Source organism: Trichomycterus rosablanca, chromosome 4 (assembly GCF_030014385.1).
Source record: "Trichomycterus rosablanca isolate fTriRos1 chromosome 4, fTriRos1.hap1, whole genome shotgun sequence".
NCBI lineage: Eukaryota > Metazoa > Chordata > Actinopteri > Siluriformes > Trichomycteridae > Trichomycterus > Trichomycterus rosablanca.
In genome coordinates, this window is record NC_085991.1 from 4430922 (window position 1) to 4453361 (window position 22440).

Below are 22440 nucleotides of genomic sequence, written 5' to 3' on the forward strand. Positions count from 1 at the left end.
AGAGATGAGACAACCTGTTGGGCAGACAGCTATCTCTGCAGGACTCCATAGATTGCTAGATTGATAGTGGCAATACAATAGACATTTTTTTTTACTAAAAAAAACTCTTCTATGGCACTGTTCTTTAATGTGTAAAACTGAAGGACCTACTACAATAAGCCTTTTCTTGAGGGTTATACCCCAGTGATACAAAAGAGTTCCTCCACACTAAACTTGACAGACCAGATTTTTATGGACCTCGCTTTATTCACAGAAGAAATGCTAAAACAAAAAGAGTCTTTCCTGAACTGTTGCTATATAGTTGGATGCATAACATTTATTTATATAATCAATTTCTTTTACACCTGCTAGTAACAGATCCACTGAAGTGTTTGTCTCAGTTGTTGTAATCTGTGCTACATAATGCTCCACACATTTTCAATAGGAGACAGGTCTGGGCTGCAGGTAGGGCACACCTAGAACCTACACTCTTACTACAAAGCCAATCTGTTATTAACAGGTGCAGAATGTGGGTAAGCATTGTCTTGCTATAACAATCAGTTGGTGATGGGCGATAATGTGATGCCCTGTGATGGATTGGCAACCTGTAAAAATTTATTCCTGTTTTGTGTGCTGCTGGACTCCTATAAACTTAACAAGGTTGAAGCAGTTAAAAATAAATGAGCCTTTGATTTAAAAACATGTTGTACTTTTCACTTTCTACCAAAAATATCTGTGACTTAATTCTTGCACTCCTTCCTGCCTTAGGTAGTTTTTTTTTCCCTATTTCAGGTCAACTGATTTCACTGACTCTTGGGAAAGAAAGAACAGCACTTTCTCACAGACTCATTTCTCCGTCACAGACGGGAGTACAGAGGAAACCTGAAGCAGTAATGGAGGTGATTTTGGACGTCAGTGGAATGCATTTAGCATTGACAAAAGGGTTCTATTCAAGAAGAACAGCAGGTGCTTTATTCAGTCCGTGTGATCTGGGTTTCATTTTAAAGGTCTTAAAGAATTCATTTACTAGAGGAAAGACACACGAATGCTGATCTGCACTATTGAATACACGGCCAAAAGCATAAAAATCATCTATCTATGAGCTTGATGGAGTTCCTAGTCCAAAACCACGGACATTAATATGGACTTTTCAAAAGACGTCTGTAAGTATTTGTGGTCAATTCATTTAGGTTAGACACATTGGACATTAAAGTTCAACCTATCAATGAATTTTATATGTGTTCAATAGAATTGAAGTCAGGGCTTTGTGGGTTTTCTCCAAACCAAACTCATCAATCAATTTTCTTTATAGAGCTCGCTTTGGGAAGAGAGGCACAGTCAGAACAGAGAATAAACCGGAACAGAAAAACTCCTTCATGAAGATTAAAGCGTATAATATATCTAACTGATTTTTTTACACCTGTCAGCAGCTGATATAATTCACAGGTAATATTCATCTTCAACCAGCCAACTGTGCTGCTTAGAAACACAAACACATCTTTCACTGAAGTCAGGTCCTTTCCCTTTTCTCTTTGGCAATAAATCACCACGACTTATTAAAAAATTAACTGCAACTCGCATCCATTCGCTGCTTTTCCACTCAGCTACAGTTTCACAAGGTCGGCAGGTGAGGTCAGACAGACACAAGCTGCTTATTTATCTCTGCTGGTGAATAAACTTCAAGGCAGAGGCAATGTGTTTAATCAACATCTACCAACTGTTTCATAAAAGATAGTTTGGCAGTTGTTCTTCTAAAGTTGCGATAATATATAAAAGTTTTTACCCATCAATTAACAGCTTATGATCCATATTGATAAAGTAAAACCATGTTTTAAAGTAAAAAAAAAAAAACTAAACTCTCTTATTCACTAAAGTATTTAGACCTTTTACTGTGGTCAGGTGCTTTAATTGTCCCTGAGATGTGTCTAGAGCTGGAGTTCACCTGAAATGCTCCAAAAAATATATTGCATTGTCAGGACAACAGCCGATCCCTGAATTCTATGGATCTCTGCAATTAAATTGTGTCAAGGCATATATCAGAGCAGGGATATGAAACAATAACTAAACTGAGTGTTCACAGGACCAAAGTGGCCTCAATAATTTTGAAATAGATGCACAACTTGGCATGAGCAGTCCTAGAATTGGCTGTCCTGTCAAATTGAGCATCCCGGTCACTTTGAATGAGCTCAAAGAGTCCAGTACAGAGATAAGACAACCTGTTGGACAGACAAGTATATTTGCAAGACTCCACAAATCAGGCCTTTATGGCAGAGTGGCAATACTTTTTTTTTTTTACTAAAAAACCTTTTTAAACCCCAGTGATAAAAAGACACCTTTTGCTCTTTGAATACTAAGTGTGTACTTCCTGAGGTACCACTGAGCAAACCACATTGAACTGAATAGGAGCTAATGCTAACCACTTTCTCTAGGTCATAGTCCATGGTTGGTGTTCAAATCATCACAGTTGGCTGAATGTCTAAGTTAATGCAGAATTATTCATTTTGCAGACTCTCATCCCCAAAGTGACTTCCATTTGAGAATACAATTGGTAGAATCGTTTCAGAGGCTCACAAACCTCCAACCATTGGTGCAGAACCTTAACTGCTGAGCTACAACCCCCTCTATGGCTCAGATTCCTGCTGATCCGAGAAACACCAGCTCTAAAGTGTTGCTCAAGCTCTATTTATTACCTGCAACAGGCTCTTTGGAGGGGAACAGCTTGTTGTCCACTGTCATGCTGATGTCTGAGAAGACTTCCTCCTCATCTCGATCTGCGTCCAGCTGTTCAAGAAAAAGCAGAAAACGTTAATAAACTGACCCATTCACAATGCCAAAATCCTCCCCCCCATACAGCTATAACAGTCTCTACACTACTGGAAAGGTTTTCCAAAAGGTTTTGGAGTTTGTCCACCAAATTTGTTTTGGACCATATAATTTTAAGCAGGCTGGTTGGCAAGCAGTGGTGTCCTAATAACATTACTGATGATGGATTGATGCATCAGACACAAGGCAGGCCTTCTCATACAACAATAGTGCCAATGGTTTTGTAATGGTCTGTCAAACCAGCTCACTGTCTTTTCTGTAAATTGTAAAATAGAGTTCTTTAATGTACTGCAGCAAAGCATCATGGGTAAAAAAACATCATAAAAGTTTTATGAATCAGTGAAGATGGGATTCCACTGCTTGGTCGAAACTTCATTCATTTTCTCTCATCTCGAAATCAAAAGACAAATCGATGTTGACAATTACCGGCGCTTCACAAAAACACAAGGCTGGTGCACAAGGGAAAATGAAAATCTCAGAATACGTGAAGGAACACGAAGAGCTCCAGTCTGACCTCTCTTGTTTCCATGACAACAGACCAAAAAGATTGTGATAAATAGGAGTTTAAGACGAACCTCAAACTATTATGGGTCAATTTTTGAGAGCTTTATGATGGAGGTTTTCGATCACTTAAATCATTATGAAGTGGAAAATTCTTCAAAATTTCATCAAATGTTTCCTGTCAGCCAAGATACTGGACAAAAAGTATGTGGACACCCATCGTAATTATGGAGTTCAGGTGTTTTTAGCTACACAGTCAGTGCAACAATACTTTGGGCAAGATCCTCTAAAGTTCCGGTATGACCTTAAAGATGTGACTTGAACACGTGAGCCTGGACTTTCTGTCCAACCCTAGTGCCTGAACTCACAAATGCTCTGTTAAATCGCCGGGCACATATTAACACAGGAACACTTTAAAAGCCTTTACAGGAGAGAGGAGGCTGTTGTTGCTGCATAGAGAGACAAGGATTATGTTAATTCCCATGGTTTTGAAATGGGATGTCCAACAAGCTGATAGTCAGGTGTCTACATACTTTCAGCTATATACTGTATTTTTTCTTTTATTGTGTATTCAGCCCTTTGAAACTAAGTCCCAACTTTGAAAACACGATCATAATCCAATTATTGTCCATTGTCCACTGTAAATATATAACAGAAACTTTTTATTTTATGCATATTTTATAAAACAACTCAATTTGTTAGGTTAAGTTATCCAAAACAATATCATCCTTGTAAAAAATTATACACTTATGACCAAAAGCAATAGGACCTGCCTAATCAAAATAGTTCACCGATACATGGACTAGACAAGATATATGAAATTTAAGGCAGCATTTATTAAGCAAGAACAATAAATTAGGTGTCGTGACTAGAAAAGACCGTGCCTTACAGTAACATGGGTCCTGAGGAAATGTAAAGGATGTGGTTTGCCTATAGATAGCAAATGCTAAATTGACTAAATATGCACAAATTTACACAGACAGAGCCTTCCCAGATGAGTGGAGGCTGGTATAGCCTCAAACTATGTTTGTGTTGGGGGGGGGGGGGGGGGGGGGTCCATATTAATATCCATAATTGTAAGATGGGATCCCCACTGTTCAACAAGCTCATAATTGTACATACTTTTGGCCATGTAGTGTGTGATTATAATCTTTTGCATTCACTTTACTTAAGCACTATTAATAAGATTGTGCTTGACTTTGATTGGCAACGTGTTAATTATGTACAACGCTTAAGGTGCACATATTTAATATTATCACCAATCACAAAGCTGCATCACCATGGCAACACAGGAAAAAAAATGGATCGCAAAAAAGCACAAAGGAATAAATATCTTTTCCGACCCTCCAAGTAGTCGAAAGTGCAAAGAGAACAGAACTCCCACAGCTCAGAGTCCACCACAGTTCATAAAAAGCTTCTAATTAGGGAGAGAATGAAGCTGAATTACCGGCCTGGTGTTGTAAATTTGATCCATTTCCTTCTTTCAAACCCAGTGTGAAGCTCAGATGAACAATAACCTCAAATTCAAACTCCCCGATGCTTATGGAACTTGTCACCGAGTGAGACAAGTTGCTTAAAAACTCACAGCAGAAATGAAAGACCTCGGAGGACGTGACCTAGTTATACGCTGCAGTTCTGCTTCATGCTGGCTGGGATGACGTGAAAGGATTTTCGACAATATTCAGTCATGTGAAAAATTATGGGCGATCTGGTGGTGCAGAAGGAAATTGCACTAGTCCACTACTGCTTGGATCTGTGGGCGTCTACATATAGATATGATAACCAACAAACAACAGGACCTGGACATAAGCAATTCCACTCTTTAAAAAAACAATTACTAAATAATGTAAGGTCATCTGTCCATGGGGTGAAATAGTGTTATGTAGCAAAACAGTGATGACTGCAACCTCGTCTCCCATTGACCAGGCAAGTTACATCATCAGGACACCAACTGTTGAGGAATTTCATATTCTTGCCTCTTATAGCACTTTAGCTGCTCAATACACCCATTTTCAGTGGGTGACATGTCTGGACTGCAGGCAGGCTAGTCTATTACCTGTGCTCTTTTACTACAAAAACCATGCTCTTGTAAGCTGCAGAATGTTGCTTGGCATTGATCTTGCTAAAAATAGGAGAAACATCCATAAACAAGACATTATCTAGACAGCAGCATGTGTTGCTTCAAAGCACCTTCAAAGATGTACAAGTTACCTACACAGGGATCAAAGGTGCCCCATTAAGCCAGCGACACCCCTGAGACCTGAACCCAGTGGGCTATTGCATTAAACTGCTGCGCCACCTGAGTGACCCTGATCTGTCAAAATGACAGAAACGGCTACAGGTGGCCAAAATCAGCTTTTCAATTATGTGAATCATACTGGAATTTTTAAATGATGCTAATCGAAGGAGTGGCGCTGCAATGTCTCCTGAGATTCATGCCTGGAAGAGGAATGCCCTTTATCAACAGCCGAAATTACCTCCTCATTAGCACGTCAAATATGCACAGTTTATTCAAATAGCTCTCATTACATTCTGTACATGATTTGTTAAGAGTTTATCTTCATTTTCTCCGGCTGCCAGAGTACACAGATGTCTTAATATCTGCCCATCTTAATAACTGAGCTGATCTCAGCCTGGGCTTGATTCACAGACGTAATTAAGAGACATTACTAAAGTGAAATGATAAGTAGTTCTGCCAAGGTCAAAGTAATTCACAGTTGTACATTTATGCCATTATGAGAACTAAAAAAAACATGACGGGTCAGCTTATAAAGTATGAGAAGAGCCTTTATGTTCCTCCAGGTTAGAAGCTCTTCCATGGATACCAGTCTATTCCCAATGGTGGAATCATGAATGTGGAAATTTCTTGAAGTAAACAAGGCCTCAGGTGTTCTGGAAAAATAGTAATATCTATCTTCTGTAGGTTCTCCCACCAAGCTTTATAATTTAAGGTAGAATCTTAGGTGGTGCTATCAACCTAACCGGGAATCCAACAGATGCAACTTGCTGTGCCTGAGGGAGAGGGGGTCCGAAAGGGTTTCACTGTCCCTGTGTAGATGCGCCCTCTAATGTTTGGTCAAGGCACCTACACTTGTGATGGATGCTTTGCGGAGTGCTTAGTGTGGCTCTCTGTATGCTATACTGTTTTCTGTAAGACCTGAAGGTAACAAAGATGCACCGAACCCTAACTGAGATCAAGTGGTTAGTGGAAATTAAGTAAATGATAATATTGTAAACCATGAATACATTTTTAGTGCATTATAATGCAATGAAGTGTATTTATGGCTCACACTGAGCTGGAAGGGTCACTGAATTATGTATTATGCTGTGATAGTTCCATCAACACCAGTTTGTTCACACTCTGTTGAGACTGCACAGCTTAGCAGGAAGCTACATTCCTAGCTTCCAGACACACTTTTCTCAACTAATGTAGAAATTACACCATGTCACCAAGTATGTGGACAAGCCTTGTAATTCACAGTCGAGTCACATTATTATGACCACCAGCTACTATCTATAGTAATCATCGTGTGCAGCACGTACAACATCTAGACTCAATAAGGTCCTGGTAGGTTGCTACAGGTATCTGGAGCCATGCTGACTGCAGCGCATCCCACAGCTGCTGGAGGGTGTGTGGGGGAGGATCCATAGAGCAAATTCAACGATCCAGGTGGTCCAACAGATGCTCAACTGAGTTAAAATCTGGGGAATTAGGGGGCCAGGGTAGTACTTGGAGGTCTTGGTCATGCTCTTTCAACCAATGTCGGGCATTTCTAGCCATGTGACATGTCCATGCCATACCATGCCATGGTACTTTTACCCATGACAGTAACAAGGGATATCTAAAACATGACTTCTTTCATGAGCTATGTGCTACTGTACTCGACTGTGTATATTGCCAAAGGTGTATTTATGCACAAAGCAAGGTCCATACAGAGGTCAGTTTGATGTAGAGGAACTCTGGTGGCCTGCACAGAGCCCTGACCTCAGTCCCATTGAACACCTTCCAACATCAGTGCCTGACCTCACGTTTTTGACCTTTTTTTGACTGAGAAAAAAAGACTTGTGGAAAGCCGTCCCAAAATCTGCTAAAAGAAAGGTGCCACATTAATATAGTTTATATAATTCTACTATTCATACTTCATGTTAATGCTCATTATTTTGGAACGGAATGTCCGCAAGCTCACAATCTTTTGGCCTTATAGAGTACCAAACTGCTGGTCCATTCAAGCCCCCATATTTATTCCAAAAACACATAGGAAAACATGTCGATCTTTTCTAATCCATATCCAGTCCATTAGCCATTTCTTTCCCGCTGAAATCGAATTTGACCCCCAGCTTTAACCCTGTGTGGCGTTTTCACAGAAGAAGTAACCATTTTCCAGGGAACAGGAGCAGGCTCAGCTGGAGAAAGCGGCGCTCAGCATTGCATTAGTCATGAGCATAGCAGAACCTGTTATGCAGATCTGACGTTCGGCATGGACGCCCGCTCACAAGAATTTCAGTCTTCTTTGGTTTCCATGGTAATAAACACCCCCGAGTGATTTGATAAAAAAGGGACAGGCGAGAACACCGGTCCCTCGTTACTTGGGGTTAATTAACACTAGTATTTAAACTGAATTTCCAAGTGGAATCTGCCGCTTTATCTTCCAGTTGCATAATTAAAGTGTAATAATGATCTACATCATCAGCTGTAATTATTACCTCATTCTTTCTGTCTGGATCCTTCTTTGAAATAAAAATAAATGTTGTTTCTTATTTTTCATGCCTCGGTGAAACCCAGGACGTGCATTTTATGTTCCTTTGGCAAATTGTCCCCAGAGAAAAACTGTTGTGACTGAAATTAGATAAGAAATGGATCATAGGACGTGGCTGTTGAGTGAAATGATGCATCATGCATAAAATGACCATATAGGGCTGTAGTCGACATTGATATCCGACATGCTTTTTAATGAAATGCTATAATGATGTGTGGAAGAACTGCACACAGCTTTTCCATTTTTAAAACGCTGTGCAGTGTGGCGGAATTTTAAAAACTCATCTGATGTTTAGATGATTCCAAGTCATCTTTAAGAGCGGGTGTAAGATATACGTAGACATCAAAGGAAATCTGAGAGAAAGAAGAATGTACAGAAGATAATGTAGGGACTATAATATGAAAAGCCAAAGAACAAGCTCTAATACTGATTGTTTTTGGACCCTTCCGCCTCCTAGATCCTTGTGCTCATTAATCTGTTTTGTGTTGGACTGTTGTCCTGCTGGAAGACCAAGTTTTAGTTATTGTTGACTTAAATTTCTTTAATGGCAACTGTAGTGTTTACTGCAAAACAAATAGACATCTGGAAAAAGAAAATCTGGAAGGAAGCATAAATGCTTTTACATGAACCATTTATTTTCTTTTACTGTAACCCCAACCCCTCTATGGCTACTAAAGAACGCTGTGAGGAAATACTGGTTTCACGATTAATAAAAAGCCCAAACGGGATATTCCGCTAGCACACCAGCACCGAGTCTCTGAACACCTCGGTTCGAAACTCGGAGTTGCCACCGGTCGGCTGGGCGCCATCTAGCGGGCATAATTAGCAGTGCCTGCAGCAGATACAATATCTGTATCTGCAGGGTGGGGGCCGGACTATGTGTGGGTGGGTGGGTCTTCATACACTGTGTAAGGACCCTGACTGGCGGAAGAGACGCCTGTGCAGAAAGCAGGGGCGAGAAGAGGAGGGCTGTGCACATGTTGAGGGAGGAGTGTACAGCGATGTGCTCTCCTCGGATGCAATCGGGTATCTCTCAGCAGCGGAAGACAAATTGAGTGCGCTAAATTAGGAGGAAAATGGGGAGAAAATGCATACAATTTTTAAAAAAAATAAAATAAATAAAAAGCACAAATGACCAACCTGTGACACTCATGAAAAGTTTAAAGCTTGTAAGTCATAAATATTTTTTAATGGCTTTGGTTAAAGACGTCATACTACTAAAACCACAAAAACCTTACCGTGACGATGAGACCTTTCTCCTGAAAATACTTGACCAGTGGCACTGTGTTCTGTTTGAAGTTGGCAAGTCGTCGTTCTGTGGCTTTGGGGTTATCGTCTGGCCGACCCTGCTGCTCCGCTCGCTTCTCCAGACGCTCCTTTAAACGCTGGTTAGAGCAGGCCAGAAAGACCACCAGGTCCGGAGTACAAATCTAATGAAGAAACACAATATTGCAACAAGAGCAAAAAATTAAGAAACATCAAACAATTGTCACATCAGTGAAGCTTCACTATTTCACTATTTCAACCCAAAAAGTTTTTATTTCAGTTTTAACTGCTTTATCCTGCTCAGGGTCACGACACCCTGGACAGGGCGCCAATCCATCGCAATCCAGGGCTTTGACCATCAACATCATATCTGTGTAGACACCCAGGAACCTGGATCTTAGCATTCTGCACCAGCTGAAAGATTTCTTGTCCATAAATAGAACATTCAGTAAATACCACAGCACCTACAGCACTAGGATGTTAAAATTTATATCTACATCTAAAGGCTAAATAATGCTAATTAATTACCTGAATTATAAAACTATAAATATGATCCATCCAACATTTTAATGTCCAATAACAAGAATGATTAGATTTACTAAAGTGTACACACCTCATTTATGTGCTACTACGCATGCCATTATCTTCCAACACTGGTTAAACTGGAAAATCATGTATTCTGTTCTGTATGCATCTATTGTCTGATCCATTTATTCATGGTGTTTTTGCATGAACGAAGTGGATGCAAATAAGAGGTGTCATAATTTGGAAAACAAGATGCTTAAGTGGCGCTGCAGTCTAATACGCTAGCCCAACATCACCAGCATTCAAGTCTCGAATTCAAGTCTCAGGGGTGTCACTGACCTGGCTGGGTGCTCAACAGATTAAAAGATTAAATGTGTGTGTCTGTGAGAGAAAAAGCCAGATGAGGATTCCTTCCTTGCTACTGCAACAAAAACTCCTACTGTCTGGTTAAGGAACAAAAATAATAAGACCTTGGTGAACCACCTTCCTTTGACAAAGACGACCAGAAAACGAGACCACATCTGCTTAAATGAAGCTAAAAGACACAAAGGTCACGCCTTACTGACTGGACCTGACAGGCACAGAGGGCCTTCATAGGGACAGATAGATACAGAAACAAAGCATCCTTTTACTGTGATCCGGGCAGAAGATGTTACACATTTTCTACCAGGACACACAGTCCCAGGACCGAGAGTTAAGATGCCACACCTCATTCACATACACTCTTCACTTTAATGAGATTGACAGGTACAGAAGCCAGATCTCATTTATCGCAACCGACAGTCACAGAGGCTGCATATTATTTTCTGGGACTGACAGGCACAGAGGGTGCTTTTATAAGGAATAAAAAATACAGCGATCAAAGCTCGTTCACTTGGACTGACGGACTATTCAAAACTGTTAAAGCATCAACATGCATGTTTGTGGAAAGTGGGAGAAACTCGGTGTTCCATCCAGTAATAGCAAGAGTGGGCTGATTAATCAAACCATTCCTAAATAAGAAGTCATGAAAACAAAGAACTGGAGGAAAAATGCCATGGGAACCTTTGTTAGATCTTGCGCAATAAGCTGACACATTCTGATGCCCGGCTTTGTCCTCTTGGGCAAAACATTAAACAATCCTGAGTCAAATATTGACATAACCAAGCTAATTATCGGTAACTCTGTCACATCCAAGGGAATATCAAACACTCGTTATTCTCCTCAGGATAATATGACTCGCAAACTGCTTTATGAAAAGAGAAATGAAAGAGGCACAGTGGCACTGAGGTCGGACATAAAAAGGTGGTGTCATGCCAGGAAAAGGTCTGGCATGACGTTTTAAAGGGCACTGCAGCCAGAGGTCCGGCAGGGGCAACCAAGACACACAAACAAACTGCACACACACACACACACACACACACACAACCTTAAGCTGATACTCTTTCTCCTTCTGCTTTCCATCCCAATCCAGTCTGACTTTGAAGTCTCCCAAGGGATCTTTGGGTTTTTTTAGCCTCCGTCTTCTACAGACTTCTGCTGTCCATCTGGTCATCTTGTGCTTTCCCAATGCTACCAAGTTCTTCTAAGTTCTGTCCTTATTTGGTGCCAGTGCTGAAAACATGTATTGCTAGAAATGGCTCGGGCCCATTCCTTTAAGCGAGATGAGAGCCTGGTGCTGTACATTAGCCAAATGTTGTCAACGTCGAAGATTAAGTAAGGCAAGATGCCTTACACAGATGCCTGGATTAAAGTATCTCGGGCAACTGTGCCGAGTTCCCACATACAGTGGACAGAGGTGGGACAAGCAATGAAACTTCGACAGGTTGTTACACGGTCAAGACACATTGATGCCAGAGAACATAACGAATCGGGCATCTGGTAAAAAATTACAAAAAATTGTATCATCTACTGCAAACCAGTCAAAGGCACTGCATACTCATTTGGTGTGACAAATCCTGTTTTCTGCAAGTTCATGTGGACATCCAGACATGGACATTGTTTACCAGTGGAGTAGACGTCACCAGGATGTACTGGACATGATCCACCTTGCTGGTACCAGAGACCACAGGACACCTTTAGATGTTTGGTGGAGTTGAGAGCTGTTCTGACATCATATAAATAAGGTGGTCCTAATGTTTTGGCTCATCAGTGTAGTGTGGCCAACAAGATCAGCCCAAATGCATGACAATTTTGACAGGAATCTGAGGTCATACCCACTTCATAAAATCCAGGACGGTAAATAGAACGCCACTCTGGAATGTGACAAAAGCAATCATGTGTAGAGCCCTGATTGAGTGCTCAGCATGTCACATCTCTTTATACGCCTGCTTTGGCACGTCTTCACTCATAACCATGCTAACTGATCAATGCCAGTTCTGGAGACAAGTTGGAGACGAGGAGGAGAAAGCACTCTAGGGACATCAAGTCTGAATCGGCACTCTCATTAAGCGAGAGTCTCGCCAGCCAGCCAGGAGAAACAAACTAATTACCAGCACAGCGACACAGCAGGACATACATGCATTACTCTGCAAGGAAATCATTAAAAAGCATCTTTAACTGGCATGGGGAGACATAAATCTGCTGCAAGAAATGTTCTTTATCTATAAATAGTGTCCTGAAAAAGTGAAAAACCTTTAAAGTATGTACACTGTATGGCGCAAAGTATGTGGACACCTGACCACGACTTTCATATAGAGTTGCATCCCCTTGAAGCTAATTCAGCCTAAACTCATCTGAGAAGGCTCTTAACAAGACTTACTTGTAGCTGTAGCTATTTCATCAAAAGAGCATTTATGGGGTCAAGCACTTCACTGCTTGTGTCAGACCCTCGAGCAGCAGCAATGAAAAGAAACCCTTTCCAACATTTCCTCCTTCAGATACACTAAAGTTCTAACTCGGGAGCGAGTGTATTGGTGCTGCAACCCTTGATTGAAGGACCGATCTTAACCTCATGACCTCTGTGGCGAGATCTTGAATTTGCTGTACAAAGCCGCACCTGAACTAACTTGGAAGAATCTGAAGGATTTTGTGAAAGAACATGGAATAATATAACTATCATGTTGTGCAAAATCGAGACATCCCAAATAAGTTACCTGAATTAAATTTACATTTATGGCATTTAACGGACGCTTTTATCCAAAGCGACTAACAGTACTGTGACAGTGTATTGTCTAAGCAATTGAGGGTTAAGGGTCTTGCTTAAGGGCCCAACAGTGCCCACCTGGCAGTGGTGGGGCTTTTGATTACTAGTCCAGTTACTTAACCACTAGGCTACAACTGTCGATGAGACTTCAAATTATGTAAGTCTTTTTTGGTCTTTGCTAAGAAGCAAATAATTTTCTGATTAAATCATTAATTCTTAGTCACGTTGATACAAATTCCGGATGAGTTTTATCATTTATGTAAAAAATGGGTTGTGGGTGGAATATTTCTCTTAACCCTTTAATGATCTGCTCAGCCATTTGGTTGAGCTTACTTCGAGTCTAAATACTTGGGTAAAAATAAGCTGTATTTAAATAATCTTGTTTGGGCTGTATCTATTAATTGGTTAACGTGTTAAACTACAAAATATTGATAGATGACGCTGTGGTTTTATCATCATCCATGAAAAGTGGCATAATTTTTGTGATCATCTCAACTGTTTGGTAGAGGCTCACTAAAAATACTGTGTGCACTAGTAACAAAATATGAATTGTTTGTTGTTGTTATAGTCCCAAGAAACTAAGAAATGCTAAAATGCTGAGACTATTTAAGGGTTATAGCCACAACATGTCAGAACTTTTTTTCCAGTCAGATGGACGTGGCGCTTTCAATCAGTTAATGTGACTCAAGAGGCTGAGTGATAAGTGATGTTTTCCCGGGCCGCTAAAAGGCCACACTACATAGCTGTCAGGTGGCATAAAACGACCTCACTGGTAATTGGTGTGAAATGAGAAAGGAAGAGACTGAAACAGAAATTGAGATGCAACAGAGAGTGTGACGAATCTGATCATCCCCGGCACAAATGTATGACCAGTCAAGCCAAAATGCAGCTCACAATTCAATTATGGCTAAATTATTGATGGCACTGGAACCCTGCAGTCAGCATTTCCATAAGAAATATGCATAGCCAAGTTAGAGGCCGAAACGTTCCTCTGCTCTGATGCGGTTAGCAATTTAGCCATGAATCAAGCTTGGGAATTACGTAATTCGATATTACCATTTTGGAACACAAAGTTCTGTAGATTGGGATGTTGTTAAAGGTTTGGTGACCTCTCTGAATTTTGCCTGGTGTTATGGAGTCGAGAACATTGACCACAATTGAGGGTAGAGACATCTGCAGACCTTTAAATGTCTCAAGATGTGTTTTGCTGGTCTCTTGGAGAAATGTCAGCAGGCTGACCAATCTTGCATAGACTCACTAAAGTTTTTTAATTTGGAGATAATAGCTCTCGCTGTGGTTTGTGGAGTCCTAGAGCTTTAGAAATGCTTTTGTTATCCTTTCCAGTTCTAGCAAGACTGTACCCATGTGTGCAATGGTTCTATGAAGAAGTAGTATGACAATATTGGTGTGGAGTATTAATTAAGTATTTATTATTATTATGACAGTTTGTTTGTTTATTAGGATTTTAACGTCATGTTTTACACTTTAGTTACATTCTTGACAGGTTCATCAATTCACAAGGTTATATCCAACACAGTCATGGACAATTTTGTATCTCCAATTCACCTCACTTGCACGTCTTTGGACTGTGGGAGGAAACCGGAGCACCCGTAGGAAACCCACGCAGACACGGGGAGAACATGCAAACTCCACACAGAAAGGACCCGGACCGCCCCACCTGGGGATCGAACCCAGGACCTTCTTGCTGTGAGGCGACAGTGCTACGCACTTAGCCACCCATTATTATGACAGTAAATAGATATGTAACAATAAATAGGGCGGCACAGTGGCTTGTGGGTAGCACTGTCGTCTCACAGCAAAAAGATCCTGGGTTCGATTCCCAGGTGGAGCGGTCCGGGTCCTTTCTGTGTGGAGTTTGCATGTTCTCCCCGTGTCTGCGTGGGTTTCCTACGGGTGCTCCGGTTTCCTCCCACAGTCCAAAGACGTGCAAGTGAGGTGAACTGGAGATACAAAATTGTCCATGACTGTGTTTGATATTAAACTTGAACTGATGAATCTTGTGTAACCAGTAATAACCTGTCCTGTCATGAATGTAACCAAAGTGTAAAACATGACGTTAAAATCCTAATAAATAAATAATAATAAATACAGTAAATCCTAAAAAAGAAAAAAAGTTCAGTGCACTTTCCAAACTGATTACGCACTAACAGTATATTATTGCATAGCAACAAGCCACTTGTGGTGGAACTACAGTGTATCACAAAAGTGAGTACACCCCTCACATTTCTGCAGATATTTAAGTATATCTTTTCATGGGACAACACTGACAAAATGACACTTTGACACAATGAAAAGTAGTCTGTGTGCAGCTTATATAACAGTGTAAATTTATTCTTCCCTCAAAATAACTCAATATACAGCCATTAATGTCTAAACCACCGGCAACAAAAGTGAGTACACCCCTAAGAGACTACACCCCTAAATGTCCAAATTGAGCACTGCTTGTCATTTTCCCTCCAAAATGTCATGTGATTTGTTAGTGTTACTAGGTCTCGGGTGTGCATAGGGAGCAGGTGTGTTCAATTTAGTAGTACAGCTCTCACACTCTCTCATACTGGTCACTGAAAGTTCCAATATGGCACCTCATGGCAAAGAACTCTCTGAGGATCTTAAAAGACGAATTGTTGCGCTACATGAAGATGGCCAAGACTACAAGAAGATTGCCAACACCCTGAAACTGAGCTGCAGCACAGTGGCCAAGATCATCCAGCGTTTTAAAAGAGCAGGGTCCACTCAGAACAGACCTCGCGTTGGTCGTCCAAAGAAGCTGAGTGCACGTGCTCAGCGTCACATCCAACTGCTGTCTTTGAAAGATAGGCGCAGGAGTGCTGTCAGCATTGCTGCAGAGATTGAAAAGGTGGGGGGTCAGCCTGTCAGTGCTCAGACCATACGCCGCACACTACATCAAATTGGTCTGCATGGCTGTCACCCCAGAAGGAAGCCTCTTCTGAAGTCTCTACACAAGAAAGCCCGCAAACAGTTTGCTGAAGACATGTCAACAAAGGACATGGATTACTGGAACCATGTCCTATGGTCTGATGAGACCAAGATTAATTTGTTTGGTTCAGATGGTCTCAAGCATGTGTGGCGGCAATCAGGTGAGGAGTACAAAGATAAGTGTGTCATGCCTACAGTCAAGCATGGTGGTGGGAATGCCATGGTCTGGGGCTGCATGAGTGCAGCAGGTGTTGGGGAGTTACATTTCATTGAGGGACACATCCAATATGTACTGTGAAATACTGAAGCAGAGCATGATCCCCTCCCTCCGGAAACTGGGTCGCAGGGCAGTGTTCCAGCATGATAATGACCCCAAATACACCTCTAAGACGACCACTGCTTTATTGAAGAGGCTGAGGGTAAAGGTGATGGACTGGCCAAGCATGTCTCCAGACCTAAACCCAATAGAACATCTTTGGGGCATCCTCAAGCGGAAGGTGGAGGAGCGCAAAGTCTCGAATATCCGCCAGCTCCGTGATGTCGTCATGGAGGAGTGGAAAAGCATTCCAGTGGCAACCTGTGAAGCTCTGGTAAACTCCATGCCCAGGAGAGTTAAGGCAGTTCTGGGAAATAATGGTGGCCACACAAAATATTTACACTTCAGGAACTTTCACTAAGGGGTGTACTCACTTTTGTTGCCGGTGGTTTAGACATTAATGGCTGTATATTGAGTTATTTTGAGGGAAGAATAAATTTACACTGTTATATAAGCTGCACACAGACTACTTTTCATTGTGTCAAAGTGTCATTTTGTCAGTGTTGTCCCATGAAAAGATATACTTAAATATCTGCAGAAATGTGAGGGGTGTACTCACTTTTGTGATACACTGTACATTTGTTTTATTTTTTTCTTTAATTGGTAAAACTGTTATATGAAGGAAACAGGTCATGCGTTATCACAACCAAATCACAGCCGTGATAGGTTTTCCATTAACACACTCAGTGTAGCACAGGGCTAACAAAGATGCTACTTGAACTCACTACTACAGTCGTAGCAAACTCCATATTAACCTCCAATAACAGACCATTTAAAGCCACTTTGAATTAAACTGTAACAGGAAGCGCTATACCACCTGACCCCAACAGCACCCAGTAAAACACATTTAATAGCAGCAGCACTGACGTCCTAACTCCCTAATCGACTCGGCTGTGAGAAAATCAACTCCATTAGCTGCTCAAATATTGACACATAATGTTCCACTTGCTTTTACCCTGCTTAAATTAGACTGAATTAGCATGCTGCACTGCACTGAAAGGGCCCGAGACAAGTCGACCAATCAGAAATAACTTTTGGAAAATTCTTCACATTTCATCAATGTGGACCAGATCAGCACCAAAACTCCACAAATAAAGCACAAAGGGTGGACAAACGAAGTCAACACAATGCCTAAATACCAAGCCATGTCGTTCTGTACATTTTTCTAATTAATACTAATTCCTGTAGTTTCAAATTTATACTTGAAAGCCCTTACAGAAATATTAGGCCATGTTGTTTTCAAAGTAATTGTATTATCTGTGCTTTGAAAAATGTTTTTTTAATAAATCTATCTATCTATCTGTCTGTCTGTCTGTCTGTCTGTCTGTCTGTCTGTCTGTCTGTCTGTCTATCTATCTATCTATCTATCTATCTATCTATCTATCTATCTATCTATCTATCTAATAGACATACATTTGTCTATATGGTGTATTTTCCTAACCACACACCCTAGCATGAAAACACACCTACCTGATCTTCAAACGACAGCGCCTGTGCCACATCCCGAGGAAATCCATCGATAACGATACCACTGGCGTCTGGTAACTTCATAATCTTCTGCTTGATCTCAGTTATGGTTGTTTCCTATAGAGGAACAGTGAGAACAGAGTTCAGTGAATTGTTCATGTAACTAATTAATTAAATAAAAGGGGGTGATATGGAGCTACTGAGCTGTAAAGACTGATTACATCCAAAACACTGATGCAAAACATTTTAATAATGTGCATGATTACGCCTGTTTTATAACCATTAGGCATGTCACAGTCTGGGATATATTAAATGTTAGGCTTTGTTAAGGGCCAAGGGGTGCTCACAGACGGTCCGAGGAGGGACGAGCCAAGAACCACCAACAGGTTGTTGGGCAGCCAAGACTCATAAAGGACCAGCAGAAGAACTACTGTAGCTTTATATTGCAGGTAACTTTAATCCTAGTTTGGTTCATATCATGTTTTATGAATGTCAAATTTAAGCCTCATGCAGAAGGTTTTATCTAAAGTATCTTTGGTGCAGCATTAAATCTGGTTCCTCTGTCGTGGTGTGGCTAAAACAGCTTCCAGATTATGATGTATGTCTACATACTTTTGACCATGTAGTGTGTCTTTGATTACAGAGACAATTATAAAATGGTAATTTACTCAATCAGCTTTGCTTTACTTTTGCATCATGACCTTGATATTGTCATTAATTTCAGATGTTGATAATCTGCTTTTATCTAAATGTTCATTTTAATCTTAATCTGATATTTTTCTCTTCGTCAGTCAGAAGTAAGCTGGATTTGCCCCTCTTTCTAACCCCAGTGGTATCTACTGGATCTAATGCAGCGGGGATTAGTGACTCATGTGGTCCATGTCACCCTTTTATAACTAATCTTCATGGATTGACCGGCCTGAGGCCTCGCTGCTCTTTTTGTGCACGTGGGAATCCGAACCAAGAGAGCTGCTTTATTTTCATTTAGCTTGAAGGTCTCGTTATTGTTGTTCACAGCCAGGCTTTGTGTTTTGCTTCCTTCAGAGGAAAGGGTGTGGAACCACCTAAGTCTATCACTGGCTGGGAATGTAGTTTGTTATTGTTAGGAGAAAACGTTTGAGTATATCATTATGTAACATGTTGCAGGAGAAGCTGACAAGTGTTTTCCTTTTATTTTATTCACTTGTACACAGACTCAGATCTATTTCAGGTTTCAGGCACCGTAAACTAATCTAATCTAATCCTAATCTAATATCTAAAAACAGTAAATATGCAGAGGATAAATGATAATTCATTAGGAAGCCCACCAGCAAATGAATCCATAACCAGTCAGATGTTTTTAATGCCTGGAAAGCAAATGATTGAGGCCAAAACAAATCTAGTGTAATTAAACACTGGATAAAAAAAGTGGATAATGTGCTATAAGCATGAGCAATCTCCCCAGTAGTGATCAGTATACGAGGGATCTTCAAAAAGTTTCCTCACTTTTAAAACTCTATTTATTAAGAATTTAAAAAACAAATTGCATCACTTTTATACATCATCACCTTCCGATGCATTTTTAGAGCGTTGTACCAACTTTTTAATGCCATCAGCAAAAAAATGGTTTTGGTTAAGTGTTAAAGCTTCTTTGAGCATCCAAAAAGGTGGAAATCAGATGGTGCTTAATGTGGACTATAAGCGGACTATAAACGTCTCTCAGTCCGACCGATTACTCCTCCTTCACCCTCACCGCTTCCAACCAAAATATAAAAGCGTGGAAACTTTTTGAAGATCCCTCGTATATACAGTAGATCTAAAAAAAACTGAGACCACTTCAAAATTTTGTGTTTTTTTCTATCTATGGGTATGTGTTTGGGTGAAATGAACATTTTTGTTTAATTCTATGAATTCTTATCAAATTCCAGACAAATGTTGATATTTAGAGCATTTATGTTGAGTTGTCAGGCCTCAAATAATTCAAAGAAAACAAGTTCATATTCAGTTTTAAAGAATACAATACTAAGGATTTAACTTTTAAGTAAAGAGAGGCTTTCCCAAAATCAAATCAGGGCTAAAACACAACAACTTCAACTTCTACAAAGACACAGAATGCGCTGAATTATGAGCAAGAATGATGGTCAAAAGAAAGAAACATAGTTGGGGTCTCAGAGGCTGAGTAGCAGTCTCTAAAGCACTTCCTAGTAAACAAAGTAAAGTATGAGGGATCTTCAAAAAGTTTCTGCACTTTTATATTTTGGTTATAAGCGGTGAGGGTGGGAGGAGTAGTGATCGGTCATGTCTGAGAGACTGAGAGACGCTTATAGTCCGTATTTAGCTCCATCTGATTTCCAGCTTGTTGGATGCTTGAAGAAGCTTTAAAGGGAAGAGGATTTTCATGTGATGATGATGTGAAAGCAGCGCTGCATCAGTGGCTACACGCTCAACCAGCAATTTTTGCTGATGGCATTAAAAAGTTGGTACAACGCTCTAAAAATGCATCAGAAGGTGACTGTGTAGAAAAGTGATGTGGTTTGTTTTTGAAATTCTTAATAAATAGAGTTTTTAAAAAAGTGCAGAAACTTTTTGAAGATCCCTCGTACTACGTCTGGTTTTGCCACTAGTTGGGGATCTGCACAGAAAAAGAAGTAGCACTACATTCATCAGAGACATGCTTCACTCTCTGGGTCGTATCTTTGTGGAGAAGGATTCACACTGCAGCAAGATAATGAACCAAAAAACACCTTAAAGATTTGCATCAGTTGCTGGAAGACCAAAAAAATCACCTGAGTATCCTAATATCCTAACAAAAGGTTAACTTTTACACTTTGTTCCACTAATACATTTACCTGGGTACCAATAATTATGGACCTGACTGTATGAAGTAGAAAATTAAATGGGAAAGCCACTCATGAGCAGTTTTATATTTCCTCACGGTAGCATTAAAGCGCCTCTATAACAGAGCGACGTACCTGAGGAGCCAGCTCTCCATTAGTGATGATCTTGGCAATCAGACTCCACTTCCTGTTGCTGGTAGCGTTGTGGATCATCTTTTTGCGGAGCAGTTCTCCCACTGAGACGTATTCGAAGCCGTAGCGCTCTGCAATCTTCAGGCTTTGTGTGCCTTTACCGCTACCAGGGCCACCTGTTGAAGAGATTTTAGGGCCCATTATGCACTTTTTGCAAGAGTTCAAGAGAGGTTTTATAGTAATCTCAGCTATATACAAGTACAAGTACAAATTGAAACAAAACAATAAATACAAGGACCTACAATAAATACAGAAGACATTTCTAATCTAAAGTAATTGAGGGGGACGGGACCAAAGACAATTGTAGTGTTGGCCAGTACATGGTTCTGAGTAAATGATAAGTGAGGGAAAAAAACATATTCTGATATACAGTTAAAAGCGTAAGGTTTATATAGCAGCAGATGTTAAAGTGTACGATGCAAAAAATGCAATATTGTGCAAAGATGCAAGTAATATAGTCACTAGGTAGTTGTGTATTGGAGTTGTCAGAGTCCAGGGAACAAGACTGTGTTGACTGTGTGTGTGTGGGTGTGTGTTCATATTAGGGGAGTGATGGTAAGTCTCATGATTTAAATACCATATAAAGTAAGGACAGGCAGTTTTAAAGTAGCACAACAGAAAGGTGTTTAACTCGTTGCCCAGAGGTTTATTATTTTTTAATAAAAGTGATTATTAGCAGATCACTCACCGATGATGAGGATGACCTTGGGCCGTGGTCTTGATGGGTCAAACACTTCGTACTCCTCGATCAGCTCGGCTGTCTCGGAGAGGTCAGAGTCGCTCTCGATGGAGAACTGGTGGATAGGTGGCAGCCGCTCGTATCTATCAGGCAGCACTGCGAAATGCAACAAAAATCAATACATTATGGGTCCTAAAGTCTGAGTTTATTATTAGGTAACAGAACCTACAGCATAATAATTAATAATAGTCTAAATTTGTCTATTAGTCTGTCAATACTGCTCACATGATTTTATGGTTGGGTCGGTGAAAAAAAAGATCTTTAATTATTAATTGTTATATATAATTATATAATAATTTAATATAACCTTAATTTTTTGTCTTGTTTAATGTTATTATTTAGAAGTAAGTTTACATTTGTGCTGTGGATCACTGTCCTGCTGCATAACCAGGTTATATCTCAGCTTCAGCTCACTGACAGATGATCTCACACTCTTAAAACTTTCTGGGTCCTTGAATGGTACAACAGTCTAATGCACTAGTCACCACTGCTGACATCTTGAACTTTTTGAATCATAACCCTGTGCTAACAACCTGGCGGGGGGTTCAACAGGCACAACTGTTTAAGTGCACTCTGCTGTACTAGTGATCTGTGATGGGTGAAGTGCTTAGTGTGGCTCTCTGTACACAATAGCCTATCCGTGAGACTTTACCACTGGCAGGTGGAGTGATGCGGCGGAAATTTTCTCTGATCGAACTGGGAAAAAACGGGAAAATAATTGTTTAAATAAATGTTTATCAATAGTCACCCAGTTCCTGATGCAGCCAAACCTCCTCCATCATTGTTCACTGTTGCTGTTCTATGTTCTATGTATAAAATGCTTTATTTATTTTTCACCAAACATGATGAGACTCTTGATGTCTGTGTATGCCGCATTAGGATTAAGCCAAAATCTTTAGGGATCATCCAGGAGTTTTTGTTGTTGTTTTGCAAATGTCAAGCAAGCACTAACGCATTCTTACCGTTATCGTCTTATA

At 40.4% G+C, this 22440-nt stretch overlaps 1 protein-coding gene across 1 annotated transcript in view; it reads right to left on the bottom strand.

The window, feature by feature from the left end:
- ak5 (adenylate kinase 5) overlaps nucleotides 1-22440 on the bottom strand; it is a 44479-nt gene that overhangs the window by 16483 nt on the left and 5556 nt on the right. The window contains exons 3-7 of the mRNA XM_062992948.1: nucleotides 21413-21559; nucleotides 20668-20840; nucleotides 17720-17833; nucleotides 9299-9490; nucleotides 2670-2760 (exon numbers count right to left, since the gene is read on the bottom strand). Coding sequence (XP_062849018.1) covers nucleotides 2670-2760; nucleotides 9299-9490; nucleotides 17720-17833; nucleotides 20668-20840; nucleotides 21413-21559 — 717 coding nt within the window. The remainder of the gene's footprint in view (nucleotides 1-2669; nucleotides 2761-9298; nucleotides 9491-17719; nucleotides 17834-20667; nucleotides 20841-21412; nucleotides 21560-22440) is intronic.